General features: G+C 43.0%; 1 protein-coding gene across 1 annotated transcript in view; it reads left to right on the forward strand.

The window, feature by feature from the left end:
• Positions 1 to 20,468, forward strand: part of cdh23 (cadherin-related 23) — a 330,925-nt gene that overhangs the window by 155,265 nt on the left and 155,192 nt on the right. The window contains exon 9 of the mRNA XM_056291725.1: positions 3,767 to 3,845. Within this exon, the coding sequence (XP_056147700.1) occupies positions 3,767 to 3,845 (79 nt within the window). The remainder of the gene's footprint in view (positions 1 to 3,766; positions 3,846 to 20,468) is intronic.

Below are 20,468 nucleotides of genomic sequence, written 5' to 3' on the forward strand. Positions count from 1 at the left end.
TATTCAGCGTAGCTCTTGACGACAGTGTGGATGTAAACAATACTCTGTGTCTAGCAGTGGTTACCAGATATTGCGACTAACAAGGGTCGCACTAAATCGGTAAGATTGAATCAGTTTTCTTTTTTGCCCTGGTAATTTTCATAAATTTGGACAAATAATAGTGTGTGTGTGTGTGTGTGTCTGTGTGTGTAAGCACAGCTCTTTTGGCATGTGGAATCTAGACAGGGAGACAAGCAGCAGCAGCAAATAAATAAATAGATAAATGCTCATTATGAAAATGAACTGGCACTCGGGTCTGTATTTTTTTACAACTGTTTTTAACCGCTTAGCACCTGAGGTATTAGAAATTATTAACTGCTCTCTTCAGTCAGATATATTTCCTGCAGCACTTAAAACAGCTGTCATTAAACCACTTCTGAAGAAGAGCAACCTTGATGTGACAGTTACTGCCAACTATAGGCCCATCTCCAATTTACCATTCCTCAGAAAAGTACTTGAAAAAGCAGTTTATTCCAAGCTTAATAACTATTTAACACCAAACAACCTTCTAGCCATTTATCAATCAGGTTTTTGATCTCACCATAGCACAAAAACAGCACTTATCAAAGTTGTTAACAATCTGCATATGAACACAAACAAATAAATTATCTGTTACTGTGCTCCTAGGTCTCAGTGCCTCCTTCGACACTATTAACCATGATATTTTAATAGAGAGATTAGAAAAATGAGTGGGCCTATCTGGCCCAGTTCTGAACTGGTTTAGAACCTACCTACAGGACAGGCAGAGTTATTTGTGTCCACTGGAAACTTTGTCTCGGACAAAGTGGGTATCATGTGTGGGGTACCCCAAGGCTCGATTCTTGGACTATTACTGTTTAATCTCTATATGCTCCCACTCGCACATGTTATACAGAAACACAAAATAAATTACCATAACTATGCAGATGATTCACAACTTTACATATCCCTATCTCCCAATGACTGAGATCCCTACATTCCCTAACTCAGCGTGTTGATGAAATTAATCTATAGGTGTCTGAACTTTTTACAACTGAACAAAGATAAAACAGAAATACTAATTTTTGGTGCAAAGACCCAAAGACAGAGAATTGCAGCTCATCTCAGTTTTCTGTCTCTGGAGTGCAAAAGTGAAGTTAGAAATCTGAGTGTAATCATAGACGGCAATCTAAATTTTAAGAGCCATATCAATCAACTCACAAGATCAGCCTTCTACCATCTTAAAAACATTTCAAAACTAAGGGACTTTCTATGAAAACCAGACTCTGAGAAATTAATCCATGCATTTATAATAAGGTGACTAGACCACTGTAATGGCCTATTCACCGGCCTCCCAAAATCAGTTGTGTGGCAACGACAGTTAATTCAAAATGTGGCAGCATGTGTTCTCACCGGAACTAAAAAGTGTGAACACATTACACCTGTTCTTAGATCTATGCCATGGCTCCCCGTCAAAACTAGAATCGATTTTAAAGTTCTGTTGTATAAAAGCTCTAAACGGCCTTGCACCTCAGTATATAAAAGACGTTAATTTACATACAAAACAGGAAGAACTCTCGTCCAAAGGCAGTGGTCTTTTAACCACCCCTCATACCAACTCTAAAGCAGTATTGTAACTGTAAGTATTGTAACTCTAAAGCAGTATTGTATTTACGCCCCAAGTAGATTGACCGCCCTGCCTGAGGACCTGAGAGAGGCCTCCACACTTAATACTTTAAAAACCAGGTTAAAAACCTTGCTTTTCACAACAACATATGTGTGTGTGTGTGTGCATGTGTGTGTGTTTCTTTTGTATATTTAGATATTTGTATATCCTCCTCCAATTCCTATATAACTGCACTAAAACCTGTTGATATGAATATTTAGTTTCCACATTTGCACTTTTAGGGCGGCACGGTGGCGCAGTGGTTAGTGTGGTCACCTCACAGTAAGAAGGTCCTGGGTTTGAGCCCCAGGGTAGTCCAACCTTGGGGGTTGTCCCAGGTCATCCTCTGTGTGGAGTTTGCATGTTCTCCCCGTGTCTGTGTGGGTTTCCTCTGGGGGCTCCGGTTTCCTCCCACAGTCCAAAGACATGTAAGTCAGGTGAATAGGCCATACTAGATTGTCCCTTGGTATGAATGTGTGTGTGTGTGTGTGTGTGTGTGTGTGTGTGTGTGTGTGTGTGTGTGTGTGTGTATGTGTGTCGGCCCTCTGTGATAGTTTGGCAGCCTGTCCAGGGTGTCTCCCCGCCTGCCACCCAGTGACTGCTGGGATAGGCTCCAGCATCCCCACGACCCTGAGAGCAGGATAAGCGCTTTGGGAAATGGATGGATTTGCACTTTTATGATTGTGTTGCGATTGTATTGTCGCTTTATGTAAAGCGCGTTGTGTTGCCCTGTGTATGAAATTTGCTGTATAAATAAAGTTTTACGTGACTTGTCAATTGGAGAATATTGCTTACGTTTCTTCAGCATCACAACTCTGTCTCCCTCTCTCTGTCTCTCTTGCTCTTTCTATCTATCTATCTATCTATCTATCTATCTATCTATCTATCTATCTATCTATCTATCTATCTATCTATCTATCATCCCTCTCTCTCTCTCTCTCTCTCTCTCTCTCTCTCTCTCTCTCTCTCTCTCCCTCTCTCTCTCTCTGTCTGTCTCTCTGTGTCTCCCTCCATCACAGCCGGCGATTTTGGTGAATCGCTCCCCGTAAAAGGCCTGTAATTGATTCTTCTGTAATTGGTCAATGACAGGAGATGCTTTGGCAGAAATGGAGCATAAACACGCCTCAGACACAATTTGCAGGATCAATGGGAGGCAGATAGGTTGGGAGGGAGGAACAGCAGTGGTAGGAAGGGTATCACCAGCTTTCTCTCTCTCTCTCTCTCTCTCTCTCTCTCTCTCTCTCTCTCTCTCTGCAGCGGAGAGTTTTTAAGTATCACCACCGTGTCTGATTGAGGCACGGAGGCCGAGGAAGCTCTGCGGATCAAAGATTTTTCAAATAGCTTTCGCTCTCTCTCTCTCTTTTTCATCTGTCATTCTCTGGTTTTTGTTGAGTTGTGGATTCATCCGCTCAGCTAGAGTGTTGAAAATATGAGGGGAGAAATAGACCCCACTGAAAGGCTAATGACCCACTCCAAAGTGAGAGAGATGCCATTTGTGACTCACCCAGCTTGATAGGGATTGTTCTTTGCAACTGCAACCATTTTATGCTTTTTATAAATGCCCAGAGGCTGTGGGGTATTGGAAAATATTTATAATTAAGTGCTCTCAAGGAGCCACAGCTTGTGCTAGTTACTTATTGGAGGGAGGGTGTCACTTGTGTATTCTTGGCGTTATCAAATAAATAGGATTGTTGTAAATGACCTTCCAAATGGATATTAATACCTGGGGTGTCCAGTTGTTAGCAAATTTGTGATAATGGGTTATACAAATAAAATTGACTTGACTTGGCATAGTCATATGGGAAAGTTTAGTCAAAAGCAGGAGTAAAGCAGACAGAAATCACATGCTGTCTGATTTTACAATGTGGAAAAATTAACTAATCAAATTATTAAATTAGAGAATTATTTTGTGAGGTTATTGATTTGTCAGTGGCACAAGGTTAAGATTCCAACAGTCTCATTGCAGAGCCCATACAGATAGGTGTGTTTATTGACTGCGAGTATTAGATCCAAATAATAGTGTGTGTGTGTGTGTGTGTGTGTGTGTGTGTGTGTGTGTGTGTGTGTGTGTGTGTGTGTGTGTGTGTGTGTTTCTCTCTGCAGGGCTATGAGGTGCGGAAGATAAGAGCCATTGACCAGGATCTTGGCCGACCGAGAGGCATCGGCTACACCATCATCTCAGGTCTGTGGCACATAATCAATCTGACAAGCACTACACACAGAGAGGAATCAATCACCACTTATCATATTCCCACTGCAATAACAGACCAGTCTCATCAAGCACAACAATCAATAATTGCAGAGAGTAGTGACTTGGAGTTGTAGAATAGGCTTGTCCAAAACAACTATTAATCATCGTTTGGTGCAGTTGTGCGGAAGTCAATCATTATTCCATGTTGTCATTCATAAGTTGGCCTGAGCCATCTGAACAGAGTTAAGCTTTGTCAGAGTGGCAAATTACATCTTCACTGAAAGGGGATGATCTCAATTTTCTGTCTTTGCTATTTTTATTGTTGTGATGGATTTGTCAAGCAGACAACGTCAACAAATCACTTGCACTGCTCTTGCTGTTTCCCCCATGCTTCCTTTGCCTTATTGTCTCACATGGAAGAATAGGTAAGGACTTGTGGATAAGAGGAGAGGGAGATGTATGGTCCTGATGTACCTGTAGTGGAAATCCTGTTCTGATTTGCTGTTCGGATTTTTGCAGTAAACCTTCATTTACCCAAGGAAATGCGGTTTGCTGAACATGTAGACTCTTAGTCAACATCTACGTGTTATTCATGTAGTTACTTATATGCTAAAGATTCAGAGCTAAACCCACATAATCATTATCTGGCACTGATTCCTGTGGAAAAGCTTGGTTGGTGCAGTTTAAGGTTAAGTGTCTTGCTCAAGGGCACTTTAAATGTAGTTGTGGATGAAAGGGAGAGTGTCACTAGTTAAATTCCTCCAACCATATTTTCCTATCCTTTGAGGATTTGAACCACGGTTATTATAGTTTGGAAATGTTCATTAGTTCTTGTTCTTATTTAGCCTTTCAGTTTGGTTTTTGATTTCAGTTTCATTTTAGTTAGTTTTACTGGTGCATAAGTAGTCAGTTTTATTTTGAGTAATTGACTAGTTTTAGTTTAGTTTCTAATTAGTTTCAGTTTTGTTTTAGTTTTTTGGGTGTTATGATTCGGTGTTATGAGGAAAGCCTTGATTTATTGAAGCTGAAAAAGGTAGGATGAAAAAAGTGCATGACATCAAATATGATTTACAAAACCGTTGTTTATTAAAGGTGCCATATTGTGCAGAGCAATTTTATTCTTGTACACCATGAACCATTAACATCGCTCAACCCACAGCAGAGCTCGGTAATTAGCACTCGGAGCTAAATCAAAAGCGAAACTTTAAATAGTGTGCATTAATACCAGAAAGAAGTAGCACCACGCCAAAAGTTTTAAAAGAAGATGTTTCTTTTTTTAAACCTTAAGAAAACGTATGTCACACGTATTCTAAGAATGACCTTCATGTCAAAGATCCCACAAATGTTACCGTCGCTCTTCATCACGACACATTTACTTTTGTCTACAATGGGGTCGTAGTCAAAGTATTCCCATATAGGACTGTGCCGTTTTCTGCCTGCAACTTTAGCCATTTTAAGAAAACCTTGTTTGCACTGGTTTGGTGCTAGATTGGATCAGCGGGAGTGATGCTCTGCTGTGATTGGCTTAGGGCGCCTGCAGGAATAAATTTTAAGGTGGTACACACAACAAACCACAGTGCAAATCTAGTGGAAAATGAAAACTAAGCTGATTTTACCTGCAATTCTATTTTGTTTTAGTTCGTGTTGCATTATTCATTGCAGTTTTTTTTAATTTTCATATTTTTGAGAACTGTCATTTTTACTTTTATTTAAGTTAACAAACGTATTTTTTCACAGCTAGTTTTAGTCTTTACCCAGCCACTGAGGATGCACAAGCCATTGCATTCTTAGTGCCGGTCGCAAGCCCGGATAAATGGGGAGGGTTGCATCAGGAAGGGCCTCTGGCATAAAACCTTTCCCAAATCAAATATGCGGTTCATAAATCAGATTTCTATACCGGATCGGTACACCGCCACCGGTACTGTTGGCCAGCAGGGTGCCAGTGGAAACTATGCTACTGTTATGCAAAGGAGAAGGAGAGGGGGAAGGCATGTCCACATGCAGCAGGAGAGGAGGAAGGGTAGGAGTATGGAGGTGAGAGTCAAAACTTTGAATGTTGGCACTATGACTAGTAAAGGGAGAGAGCTGGATGGTATGATGAAGAGAAGTAAAGTAGATATACTGTATGTGCAAGAGGGGAGTAAGGCCAGGAGCATCAGAGGTGGGTTCAAACTCTTCTACCATGGTATGGATGGCAGGAGAAATGGGGTACGGGTAATTATGAAGAAAGAATGTGTCAAGAGTGTGTTGGAGGTGAAGAGAGTGTCAGAGTGATGAGTATGAAGCTGTAAATTGAAGATGTGATGATAATTGTTATCAGCGCCTATGCCCCGCAACTTGAGTGTGAGATGGAAGAGAAAGAAGAATTATGGAGTGAGTTGGATGAAGTGATGGAGAGCGTTGGAGAGGAGGAGTGGTGATTGGAGTGGACTTGGATGGGCATGTTGGTGAAGGGAACAGAGGTGATGAGGAGGTGATGGGTAGGGATGGTGTCAAGGAGAGGAATGTGGGAGGACAGATGGTGGTGGATTTTGCGAAAAGGATGGAAATGGCTGTGGTGAGTATTTAATTCAAGAAGCAGGAGAAACACACAGTGACGTGTAAGAGTGGAGGGAAGTGCACACAGGTGGACTATATGCAGGACTATTATGCAGGAAGCTTGATCTAAAAGTTTGGAAACTGCAAGGTGGTGACAGGGAGGAACATAGCTAGGCAGAATCGGATGGTGGTCTGTAGGATGACTTTGGCTATCAAGAAGAGTGAAGGCATAGCCAAGGATCAAATGGTGGACATTGAAGGAGGAAGGCTGTTGTGTGGAATTCAGGGAGGAGATAAGACAGGCACTGGGTTATAGTGAAGAGTTGCCAGATGGTTGGGCAACTACTGCAGAAATAGTGAGGGAGACAGCTAGGAAGGTACTTGGTGTGTCATCAGGACAGAGGAAGGAAGACAAGGAGACTTGGTCGGGAGACTTGGTGGTGGAATGAGGAAGTACAGGAAAGTATACAGAGATTGGTGTTGGCAAAGAAGAAGTGGGATAGTTAGAAAGATGAATAAAGTAGACAGGAGTACAAGGAGATGTGGCATAAATCCAAGAGAGAGGTGGCGAAGGCAAAGAAAAAGGCCTATGGTGAGTTGTATGAGAGGCTGGACACTGAAGAAGGAGAAAAAAACTTGTACCGGTTGGCTAGACAGAGAGACTGAGCTAGGAAGGATGTGCAGGAGGTAAGAGTGATGAAGGATGGAGATAAAAATGTGCTGACAACCGAGGAGTGTGTTGAGAAGGTGGAAGGAGTACTTAGAGGGGCTGATGAATGAAGAAAATGAGAGAAAGAGAGAGAGAGGTTTGGATGATATGGGGATAGTGAATCAAGAAGTGTGGTGGATTAGCGAGGATGAAGAGTGGAAAGGTGGTTGGTCCAGATGACATAGGAGAGATGGCAGTGAAGTTTTTAACTATATTGTTAAACACAATCTTGGAACGTGAGAGGATACCTGAGGAGTGGAGAAGAAGTATACTGGTACTGATTTTCAAGAATAAGAGTGATGTGCAGAGTTGTAACTACAGAGGTAAAACGTTAATCAGCCACAGCATGAAGCTATGGGAAAGAGTATAGGATGCTAGGTTAAGAGGAGGTGATGATTAGCGAGCAGCAGTATGGTTTCATGCCACGAAAGAGCACTACAGATGCGATGTTTGCTTTGAGAATGTTGATGGAGAAGTATAGAGAAGGCCAGGAGTTACATTGTGTCTTTTTGGATTTAGAGAAAGCATGTGGCAGGATGGTGAGAGAGGAGGTGTGGTATTGTATGAGGAAGTCAGGAGTTGCAGAGAAGTATGTAGGAGTGGTGCAGGATATGTATGAGGGCAGTGTGACAATGGTGAGGTGTGCGGTAGGAATGATGGCTGGGTTCAAGGTGGAGGTGGGATTACATCAACGATCAGCTCTGAGCCCTTTCTTGTTTGCAATGGTGATAGACAGGTTGACGGACAAGATCAGACAGGAGTCTCCGTGGACTATGATGTTCGTGGATGACATTGTGATCTGTAGTGAGAGTAGGGATCTTTCATGAGAGAAGGGGGCAGGTTGAGGAGAGCCTGGAGTGGTGAAGGTATGCCCTGGAGAGAAGAGGAGTGAAAGTCAGTAGGAGGAAGACGGGATACATATGCATGAACGGGAGGGTGGACAGCAGAACGGTGAGGATGCAAGGAATAGAGTTGGTGAAGGTGGATGAGTTTAAACACTTGGGGTCAACTCTTCAAAGTAACAGGGAGTGCAGAAGAGAGGTGAAGAGGAGAGTGCAGGCAGCGTGAAGTAGGTGGCAAAGCATGTAAGGAGTGATTTGTGACAGAAGGGTACCAGCAAGAGTTAAAGGGAAGGTTTACTAGATGGTAGTGAGACCAGCTATGTTGTTTGGTTTGGAGACGGTGGCACAGACGAAAAGACAGGAGGTGGAGCTGGAGGTGGCAGAGTTGAAGATGCTAAGATTTTCTTTGGGAGTGACAAAGAAAGACAGGATCAGGAATGATTATATTAGAGGGACAGCTCAGTATGGACAGTTTGGAGACAACGCAAGAGAGGTGGGATTGAGATGGTTTGGACATGTGTGGAGGAGAGATCCTGGGTATATTGGGGGAAGAATGCTGAAGATGAAGCTGCCAGGGAAGAGGAAAAGAGGAAGACCAAAGAGGAGGTTTATGGATGTGGTGAGAGAGGACATGCAGGTGGCTGGTGTGACAGAGGAAGATGCAGAGGACAGGAAGAGATGGAAATGGATGATCCACTGTGGCGACAACTAATTGGAGCAGCCGAAAGTAGTTGTAGTAGTATTAGAAGTGGTGGTAGTTTTAGTTTTAATCTTAGTTTTTGTAAAAAATAATAACCCTGAGTTGAACCAGTATTTATCCCATCCAGTAGCCCTTGTCAATGGACTTCAGATGCTTTTCATTTCTCCCAAGTGTTATGTTAGTATTAATTAAACTCGGTTGTGTGTTGGGAGTATGTCCTGAGCCTCAGTACAAGGACAAATCGTGTGACCATGTCGAAGTGAACAAAGTGCATGCAAATTAACAGGGAAAAGAACCAATTATGACAATTGGGATTCTTTGGCATCTGACTGCTGCAGGAAAAAACAATTTAAAGCCTGGGAGAGCACTTAATTTTTTACCAAAAATCCCATTTTGACAATAATGCTTTTTGTTTGTTTCTGTCAAAATAGTAAGTAACAAGTGTACCCAGGCCTTCCCTCCTCTTGCTAGATAAATTACTTCAGAGGAATCCATACAAATCTCACTACAGTGAGAGAAAAGAACTACTGCAGGTGAGAGAAGTGAATCTCGACTGAAAGAGTCAATACACCTTTGTGTGTGTATTTTAAACCGCAAAGATCCTTATGATTGCTGTAAAACTGAACACCCTTTGAAAGGATTACAGGAGTGCGCAAGCTGTACCGTTTGAACTCTACATGCCCCCTGTAGAGGCCAAGATGACCAGGATGGTTTGACACTGGTGCCCACAGTACTGCCAGCTGGCTGATAAGGCCTGGCACCCGTTGATACTCCAGGCACAGCGAGGGAAACTTGGTGATGGAGATTGTCATTGTTCTGCCATCTGCTGATTCACTGGCTGACCTCCCTGCTGAACAAAATAATTTGACCTCCATCAGCCCTCCACATGTGTGTGTGTGTGTGTGTGTGTGTGTGTGTGTGTGCGTGCGCGCGTGGGTGCAAACGTGCATCACATGCATACATTTTATGCCTGTATGCACTCAGGGCCATCTATAAGGAGAGAAAAAGAGGAAAGTTTTCTGGGGCCCAGCCGCTTGGGGGTGGGTGGGCATGGAGGCCAGCAATAATTGTGTTCATCCTAAGTATAAGCAATGATAATGGCAATCCTTGCCATTATCACTTGGTTCACTTGGGTGTGAACTGGCCAAACAGATGGATTTTAAAGACATTACAAGGGATTTTGCATCCAGTAAGACAAGGAAGATGGCTGTATAAAGAGGCAAAGATGAAGGCGTCAGGTAAGAAATGTTACTTTCTACTAAGAAATGTGTTGTATAAGTGCAGCAGATCTTTGTTGACCTTGGTGTGTTTAAGTCTATCAAAGACTTCTATCGTGTGTGTGTGTGTGTGTGTGTGTGTGTGTGTGTGTGTGTGTGTGTGTGTGTGTGTGTGTGTGTGTGTAGCCCCCATTACAGAGTAAGTCTCTCTCAGTTTACATGTGTTTAGTAGGGGTGGGACGATTCACAAATCTCATGGTTCGATACGTCTCATGACTCAGGGCTCACCATTTCGATTCAGTACGATACAGTGTATGCCTTGGTAAGCGAGAGACAACACACCATTGCAGTTCTCTATTTTTCATTTATTTTAAGAATTAGGCCCAACATTTTGGCATTATCAAGACACGTATTCAAACGTAATGCAAGTGCAAAAGTTCTAACAAAATGTTGTGCCATCTTCTCTTGTTGTATAACACAATTGCTTTACTTTAAAACTTTACATTTTAAAAACTACTAGAACAACCAAGCCGGTCATTTTGACCGTTTTAGATTTTCAAAGTTCAATAACTTTGTGAAAAGAAAAGATACAGACCTGCCGCTCCCTGAATGCCCCTAAAACTACATAGATTTGCATTAAAATGAGTTTTAGATCAATTGCACAAAAAAAGTTATGATAAGATCTGCCTTAAACAACCATGAGCAGTCAAAATCACCACGTGTAATTTGCATGTCATCGTGCGCGTCAGGTCACTTATTCATGATGTGTTGTTCGTGTCATTTCCTTCGCAACGTTCAGTTCTTTTTTTACATTTCACGTTTTATAAGCCTTGTTACGTTTGTTAGATTAGCAATATGTATTTTCCGTTTTGTTTTTCAGGTATTATTTTCAACATGTCTGGGTACAGCCGCTGTTTCAGATGCACCATGACTACCACCGAGGCGTTGCAGTATTTACAGGCATTGGACAGCGGCCATTTTAAATCGTTTGAAAAATAGTATTGTAACAATCACGGATGTGTAGACTCAGTAGCCCGTTTGCTAACGGGTCGGACCCTTTAGTTGACTGCTTAACGTAGTCGCCTGTGGTGAGGGAGACCCGAGTTCGCGTCCCGGCTGCGGTGGATTCCTGGCTGCCCCCTGAATTTGCTACAGTATTAAAAGTTGTCAAAATGTTAATTTTGGTGTCAGTCGTTTCCTAACAGACACACTAACAACATATGCATTGCATTAATATCTCAGTTGGATATTTATCTTGACAGAATGTAGAGTTTAGAAACCGGCGGTCATCTTGACCGCCCATGGTCGTTTTAGGTAGGAGTAAAATCCTGGTCATTCTAGTGTTAATAACACACCATCTCGCAAAATGGGTAGTGTCTCGAACCGTGAAGGCCGTATCGAACGATTCAGAATTCGATCCAGTATCGCCTCACCCCTAGTGTTTAGTAGGAGAGAGAGAGCATGTGCATGTGTTGATATGAGTAAAGCAGGTTTTGGGGGGTCGGGGGGTGGGGCATTCAGTAGACCTTTTCAGGGGCCCAGCCATTTCTGTTGGTGGGCCTGTAGGCCTTAAATGACTATACACTCAGGAAAAGGAGCCCTCAGCCCAGCCAAACCCTTCCTCGAGTTCACCATAAACATGAGCGTACACCTACTCCGTCTTACTTACGGCTGGCTGCCATGCGTTTCATTGTGTTTGTTTGTTGCAAAGTTGAAGGGCTGAGTTAAGCTCTAGAGGAGAAAAACATTAAAAAGACATTAATTAGGTGGTGCGTTGTACTCCCAGTCATTGTAAAATCAAGAGTTATAGCACCACACTAAGCCCTTGTGGTGATGGAGCCTGTAGGCTTGATAAAATCATTATAAGTTTGATAGATAATAGAAAGTGAAGGATGATGCTGTGCCAGGAGTAAAAAGTGGGAGGGTGAGATTGTCAAATGATGCGTTCTGATGTGTGTGTGTGTGTGTGTGTGTGTGTGTGTGTGTGTGTGTGTGTGTGTGTGTGCGCGTGCGCACGCACGCACAACAGCACTCTGGTTTGTATGAGGGCATAGATGTTTGGCGATGTAAGTGTGTAAGGCATACTCTAGACCTGCATCCCCTCTCCTCTCCTGGAGTGTCCTCAGAGGGCACGACTCAGCCCTGCGGGACTCGTCTCATTAGTTCGGTAATTAAGATAAACGAGCTTTTAATTGCCACGATGATTTATGCTAATGATCGTGGGACCTGAGATGAGGATTTCCTCTCTCTCCTCCAATCAGAGGGATTTGATGTGTGTAGGAGATAGTATCGCCACAGCGCTCTGCCTCTGTTATTGGAGACAGTGTGATTTGTTACAGGATAATTCTGTTTTTTTTTTTTTTTTTTTTTTATGACCTGGGTTTTTAGTTTCGTAGTTTTTGCTGTCGTGCATGTTGGTTATGATATCATTTTACTCACCAGCTTCATTGTGCAAATTTTGAGCATGGAAGCACTGCAAGACAGAGCTTCACCATAGCTTCTTTATCTGGCCATGGAGTGCAAGTGTTCAACATGTTTCAAGGGACTGAAAACAAAAGGGAATGATAGAAATTATTGCCTGACATGTCCATAACAATTGTCCAATAATAACTTGGGCGGCATGGTGGCGCAGTGATTAGCGCTGCCGCCTCACAGTAAGAAGGTCCTGGGTTCGAACCCCAGGGTTGCCCAACCTTTGGGGTTCGTCCTGTGTGTGGAGTTTGCATGTTCTCCCTGTGTTTTTTCCGGGTGCTCTGGTTTCCCCCACCTTTGCTCCTAGCTACACAGCTAGGATGGGTTAAATGCAGAGGGTAATTTCCCCACGGGGATCAATAAAATATCTTAAAACCAAAAAAAAAATTTAAAAAAAAATACCCCCAAAAAAATCAGACCATCGTAGTACCCATCCAATAGCTACCCAGCCAGCACAACTGAGAAGTCATAGAAAATCTGAAATCATGTACACAATCTGAGACTAAGACACTACTATTATCTTTTTTATTGAAAGGACATATTTAAGGATCATATTCTATGGCCCCAAAAGACACCATTTTTAAAGCTGTGCTGCCATGTCCGAAAATGATACCCTGACTGATATGCATGGTGGTAAAAAATACGAAAACAAGACCCATGTTGGGAAAAATTATAAATTGTCCTTTAAGATGTTGGAGATGCTGAAATTGATGTAAAACATGTGTCCATACTGTCCAGGGGGTTTTCTCTGTCCCCTATAGTATGAGCCCTGCTCTGCACCTCTGGTTATGCTCCAAGACATTTAGACTACATTTCTCCTGAGTGCTCCATAGCTTAGAAGAAAACCTGTCTTCTCCTCTCTGGTCCTACTGCCACTGCTACTTCTCCTTTTAAGCAGACACCACAGCTCCCTCTGGATACAATTAGTACTTTTGTGTCTTTCAGGCACTGGTTCAACAGGGCAGTGATGAGGACTTGAGACTTTTGTCATAGGAGGAATTCTAGTTCTTTCAGAGGTACAGGAGATGGTGATCTTCGTTTTGCAGTTGAACTGCTAATGAGTACAGTGATGACATTCAGAGCTGTAATCCAAACAGTCAGAGCACTATCTAATTATGCTAGGTTTAAAATCATAATACTCCCTAATATTGTATAAAACCATTTACACAAATAACGTGAAGTCAACACAAACAAGCTAGTAATCATGCTGATGTGTCTGACATTGGCACGGATTGGAATTCAAGGACTCGATTTCTGAATTTTGGCTCGACTATTTTTCCTTTGAAAAGCTGGGGGAAAGTCGTCGGCATGTCTTTATAGATGAAATAAAATTAATGTGCCAAGGGTAAAATTACTGTCACCTAGACTCTCCAAGGTAATACTAATGTCATCTGGAGACAAATGTGTCTAATCTAAAACTGTGTCTAATCTGGTGGCATCCAACTGCATTGCAGCTGATCAAAAACTTAACCAAAAGTACCCCCCCCAAAAAAATCTCAAAACTATAAAGATGAGATATCCCTGATGTCTGCTGCATTGCATTTTCTGAGTATCTTAAGTTGGCTACTGGCAATATTATGTTCAATGAGCTATCTTGCAGCAGCGCTGAATGTGCATAAAACTCTCATTTAAGACAGATATCTGCTCACAGCTCATGTCAGTAATTACCGCACAAGTAAATGGATGAGGAATAAGAGAGGAATTTGCCAGATGTTCAAGCATCGGATTTGTGTAGAAACAGCATCTTCAAGGCCATTTAAAATGGCCTTCACTGGACTTTTCCCACACCACTTTTAGCCTATTACCAACATGATGCCCCTTTGAGGCTTGATATATCACAATTTAGAGCAGTAAGCATAAGAGTAATATCCACCATCCATTCATTATCCAAGCCGCTTATCCCAATTGGGGTCGCGAGATGCTGGACCCTATCCCAGCAGTCACTGGGCGGCAGGCAGGGAGACACCCTGGACAGGCCACCAGGCCATCACAGGGCTGAACCATTGACACCTAGGGACAATTTAGTGAGGCCGATTCACCTGACCTACATGTCTTTGTACTGTGGGAGGAAACCGGAGCACCCAGAGGAAACCCACGCAGACATGGGGAGAACATGCAAACTCCACACAGCGGACAACCTGGGATGACCGCCAAGCTTGGGGCTACCCCGGGGCTCGAACCCAGGACCTTCTTGCTGTGAGGCGACTGTGCTAACCACTGCGCCGCTGTGCCACAATAAGAGTAATATATTTTTAATATAATATAAAAATATTAATAATAATAATAATAAAGAAAAAATATTAAAAAAATAAGAGTAATATATTTTTTCATTTTTATTCCCATGGTAAAGTGTGTCGTGCCTTAGCTTTGGACCCACAACGCTGCCAGCACACAGTAACTCCCAGAGATCTCAACCTCTCCAGCCATCAAGCCTGTCCCCGAGGACAGCCAAGGCAGGAGCACAGACAGGCCTTGTCAGACACACCGACACCTATATGACCAGAGGGACTGACACTCATAAGCCCAGATGGGCTCTGTGCGGCCCTCATTCCCTGTCTGACATTGTGTCCTCAGAATACACCCACTGGCACGCATGCACACGCTCACAGAGATAGTCACTCACACTCATGCATGGATAGGCATAAGTACAAGTACACATGCTTACAAATTCTCACACACATATACAAATGGTTTACAAACATGCACACACACACAAATGCTGAGTGAGAGCGAGAAAGAAATGAAGAAAAATGAGAAAAGAAAGCGAGAAAGACTCTTGAGAAGGTACCACAACCAACCCATTAGGAGTAATTTAAACACGTTAAACAGCCTTCTGTGTTTGAAAGCATCTAATGATAGAGCCCAAAAATATCGTGTCCTAGAAGATCGCACAAATTGTTGCCGCAAAGAAGAGTCAAGTCTTTGTGTCGTGTTTGTGTGTCCTCTCTTGTGTTGGAATGACCGTGCAAGAAGTCAGCCTCCGGTCCAACCGAATGAAAGGGAGGTGGGGGGGACGTTGCCCAAGCCTCTCCTATCAGCCTCTTATTTATCTATGTGTGCATGTTGCTATCTCTTATCGTTACACAAGCAGAACTAATCCTATCTGAAACCCTTCCCCGTCGCTTCCCTTTCTCCGTTCTTTCAGAGGATTCCTCCATTCTTTAAGCATTGTCTCTGTGCATGAAATTACTGCATGGAATTTACCACATCGCAATTTAATTTGCGACAGCCCAAGCAGAATAATAGTGAGAAGTGATAAAAGATGAATATGTTTAATTTACCCTGCCCACTAAAAGCAAAAAAAAAAAAAAACAAAAAAACAAAATGATACACACTTTTGAGTTTTCTCAGAAGCGCCATCGTGAGACCACGTTGTGGCATTTGAGGCATCCTGTCACGTACAGCATCTGTTGCTGCAGGGAGCCACTGACCCCTCGGTGCCCTGAGGCTGGGGCAGAAGGTGGACCCCCCCCAACAAACATATACACACACACACACACACACACACAAATCTGGCCTGCAGCCCAAACCAAACTGGCTGTCCCCACCCCCGTAGGAGAGAGACAGACAGGAAGATGACCCTGTTCATTTCTGTGGGTCCATTGGGGATGACCAGCCTTGTCCTACAGCCTCCTCAGCATATAGGTCAGACAGGTACCGCCACGCCATTTCCCGCCTGGACAGACTGATAAGTAGAAAAGGCGATTATCCCCCTCTCCCGCCTCCAACCGCCTCTCCACACATATCTCCATCCCTCAGTGCTGCTACACGCCGATGCGCTGATTCCTTTTTCTCCAGCCTGCCACTACCTGTCTTGTATCAGTGGCAAGCTTGTAATATGGACAAGACTAATACCTGACATTCTTTAGGGAGCTCTTATTGTGTTTGCTATGTCGGCGGGATTTCTGTGGGTTTTCAATTAGCCGCTCTGAGGCTCTGCTCAGCCCGCTGATATGTAATCTCTGCAGAAGACCGATTGTGTGCAGGACCCTGCTTACAACACGGTGCAAAGTCAAACGTCTACCTGTTGTGTTCACTGTCACGGCCACACCTCACTCGTCTATAGTGCAATTATCATATCATTCCCTCTATGGGATTACTGTTTACTTTTATTTCTTGAGTCAATTTGTCGGACTTTGTTGACAGTGTACATTTCTTATTAGATGCAACAACTATTTCACAATAAAACTAGGGTTAACATGTTGGAAAAGAGGAAAAATGAAATGAGAGGTGGGCGTACATGTAGCATAGATTTAAGACGACCTGTACATAAATATCTACTCATTTATCAGATGCTGGGAGAGCCCCCCCACACCAGACATGTTTAAAAGCAGGTTAAAAGCCTCACTTTTCAAAACAGCCTACGGCTAAGTTCTTGGTGTGTGTGTGTGTGTGTGTGTGTGTGTGTGTGTGTGTGTGTGTGTGTGTGTGTGTGTGTGTGTGTGTTATATATTTTGCTATTTTTATATGTTCTGCTCTGATAGTTGTTAATTTTAATTAATTGGTTTTTATGGCACATTTATTTAATTTAGTCAGTTTTAAACTTATCTGTACTTTTATAAAATGTTTGATATTTTTTTGTTTTTGACCTGACCATTGTTTTTTCTTTTGTTTTTTGTTTTGCGGGGGGGTTATTGTGTGAAGCACTTTGTGCTACATTCGTTTGTATGAAAATTGCTTTACAAATAATGTCTTGATTGATTGACTGACTGACTGACTGACTGATTGATAGATAGATAGATAGATAGATTGATTGTGATTGATTGATTGATTGATTTTATCCAAAGTGACTTTCAAAAAATTCATAAATAAGCAGATAGATTTGAGTGTTCCCAGCTGGCATCATAATGCTATATCATAATACCATATCATACCATATCATAACAGTACTAGATGAAGTAGTACTAGTGGTAGTAGTAGTTGATCGGCTACATAGTAATCATATCATAGCTGAGAGTACGGGTCAAGTGGAGTGCATAGAGTGTAAGTTTGCCTGAACTCATTAACAAGCTGGAAATGGGAGACTCAAATAACAAAGTAGAAGTACACTGCCACAAGCTAGAAAACGGGCAAATTATGCAATCAAGTGCAAGTAGACGCCAGTAGTAATGTTGCTCAAGTAGGTACAGGCACAATGTTGAACCCAAATGTAGAGAAACTGGCAAAATATTGTCGTTTTGGCTTGATAACAGGATTTTATTAAAGAATGGATTCCTAGATTACACACAGCATCCATTGGGGAGACTGTTCGGCAGCTCTCGCTGTCCTTGAAAGGTGTGCAACTCCCTTTTACGCTCTTTAAGCACATTAGTGCGTTGAGTACATTTCCATAACCGCGGGAGACAGCTATATAGGAAAAACAAAGGAGCATTGTTGACAGGACACAAGCCCGATCATCTGCAAAACACCCTGAAACCTGCCCCGACAGTCTCAACATACTACACCCCCCCCCATCCCAACTGATGCCATGTGCTTTTGCAGCTCATCAGTTACCCGCGGTGACAAAGGACCCACGCCGCCAAACCAAGGCCTCTTCACCAAGGTGACACAGAAGAACAGGCCATCTGCACGTGTTCATCCCGTGGATGGAGAATTTGAAAGTGTGAGAGCATTCGAGCCGTATTTACCTTCCAACAGCTGGAAAGGGAGACGAGCAGAGAGAGAGAGAAGAGAAGATAACCAGATGCCATTAAAATAGTTCTGAGCGTTCCTTAACCCAATATATAATCTGACACCCACTAACGCCGTCATCATAGCGACTGATTCTCTTTGCTTTTACTGTACTATCACTATTGGCATTTCCTTTTTTTCCCCCACTGTTGATTTTTTTATTTTCCTTTTCATCTTTTCTATTTCTTCTTTTCTCCCCTTCATCGTTGAATTTCATATGAAATTGATTTTTTTTTACAATACAGAGATAATAAGAAAGAAAAAAAACTGAATGTCTAAAAGTTGCGAGACTAAAAAATAATGAGCAGATGATAGTCTGGACAGCAGGGATCGTTTTGTATGACTTGTTTCTTTATTCAGTTGAGTTTTCCTTTGATTCCCACACATCGCTTGTGTTTTCCCTTTAAATTATGACTTCCCGTCGGATCTTTATGTGGATTGCTTGCGTTCCTTCCATCTCTGCAACTGTCATGGATGAAAGCATAAAACAAAACAAAAAAAAAAACAAACAAACCCAGCAACAACCCTATTAATAGCTAAAAGCAACGCCAAAACCAATGTCCCTCCCTCAGCTACTATTGGTCGATGCCCATCTTTTATCCTCTTACTGTAAAGCAGTACGGTTTCCCAGCATCGCATGCCAAACATACGTTTCTAAGCTTGTCTGTATATGTAACAGGTTCGTTTTTTTATTCTATTACTTATCTTAAGGGATATACAGGATACCGCTGGCTTTTGAAAATAGGATGTTATCCTGTTAAGTGTTCTATGCTTCTGAGGAAACACATTTGCAGATGTCAAACCCATTTTCTCGTCGCTGCCGTGTTTTGGCCAGTTGATCGCACAGTGTGTATAGAAACACTATGTGTCATCCAGGCACACTGCAAAGACAGCAGATGGAAGAGAAAAACCCGCATTCTGTGGGCAACTCCTACAGAGGAAGACTCCTTGTGTGCATGCACACAAACAAACACACCCACACACACACGCACACGTTCAGGGATAGGCACACGCTGCCGTCTCGGTCGCTACACACTCTTCCTGAGGAGAAGAGATGGGTCGGCTCCTTGAGCTGACGGATGAAAGCTGACAATCAATAGCTCTGGCTTTTGATTATTTTCAGCGAAAGTGGAAAATTGTGGATTGAGAGTTTTGTCTCTGACCAAGGTGAGAATCAGCTTGGCTTCAACCAGGGGAGTGGAGCTTGGGCCAGACAGCTGAAATCATCTGAAAGCTATGGTGCACTTTATTCCAGCCAACGTAGACGTTCAGAGCGCCGCGGCTGAGGGAGTATCGCTCCAGTTAGTTAGTTCTGCATGAAAAAAAGTTACGAGGGAAGTAACCTTGTATTTGGATTTGGCTTGTATTACTCTATTAAAAAAAAAACATAAAACAAGGGGCGTCTGGGTGGCATAGCGGTCTATTCCGTTGCCAACCAATACGGGGATCGCCGCTTCGAATCCCCGTGTTACCTCCAGCTTGGTCGGGTGTCCCTACAGACGCAGTTGGCCGTGTCTGTGGGTGGAGAGCCGGATGTGGGCAGCGCCTCCTCTGGTCGGCCGGGGTGCCTGTTCGGGGGGGACTGGGGGAAAAAGCGTGATCCTCCCACTTGCTACCCCCCTGGTGAAGCTCCTCACTGTCAGGTGGAAAGAAGAAGCTGGCGACTCTGCATGTTTCGGAGGAGGCAAGTGGTAGGTCTGCAGCCCTCCCCGTATCGACAGGGGGTGGAGCAGCGACCGCGACAGTGACCGCGACAGCTACAGCTCCAAAGAGTAGGGTAATTTGGCCGAATACAACTGGGGAGAAAAAGGGGGTGAAAAAAAAAACATAAAACAAGACTAAAGCCAAGTGGTCTGGTGAAGTCTTTTGTTGGGGAGTGAGCTATGAGGGTCCATGTCCCCAACGCCTCAGCTCTCCCCCTGTCCCAGGTCCTCACTTGGGCTACAGCCAGATCACTATGAAAACACAGTTGTTGTTGTAAGAAAATTCTCAAGACAAGATTATTTGCATTGGAGAAAGCCTTCATTTTTATGCTCTTCATGTTCATCATTTCCTTGGAAAAGTTTACAAACCATGAGTCTTTTAATCGCCTAAAGACTCAACAGTGAGGAGTTTCTCTGACTTTACTGGTTTAAATAGATTCATCTAAACCAGAAAAGTCAAGGAAACTGAATAAAATTGGTAAACTAAAACACCTTGAAAGCGGCTGCTGGATAGCTCAGTAGAATGCCGTCTTTCCTGCCGGAGATTCGGGGTTCAAACCCCGGTGGCTTAGACTCCTAATGCTATACAAGCCAACTACCTCTCAGATGTATGCCACTTAGGATAGAAGCATCTGCTAAATGATATGGCCAATTGGAGGAATGTACTATATCATTACTGTGCACTCATAGTTGTTGCTTTTGTCATAGGATGTGTGTTCTTAAATCTTTTGCAAGGAACTTTTGATGATACTTCATTATTGAG

The sequence above is a fragment of the Lampris incognitus genome, chromosome 13, assembly GCF_029633865.1.
Source record: "Lampris incognitus isolate fLamInc1 chromosome 13, fLamInc1.hap2, whole genome shotgun sequence".
Lineage (NCBI taxonomy): Eukaryota > Metazoa > Chordata > Actinopteri > Lampriformes > Lampridae > Lampris > Lampris incognitus.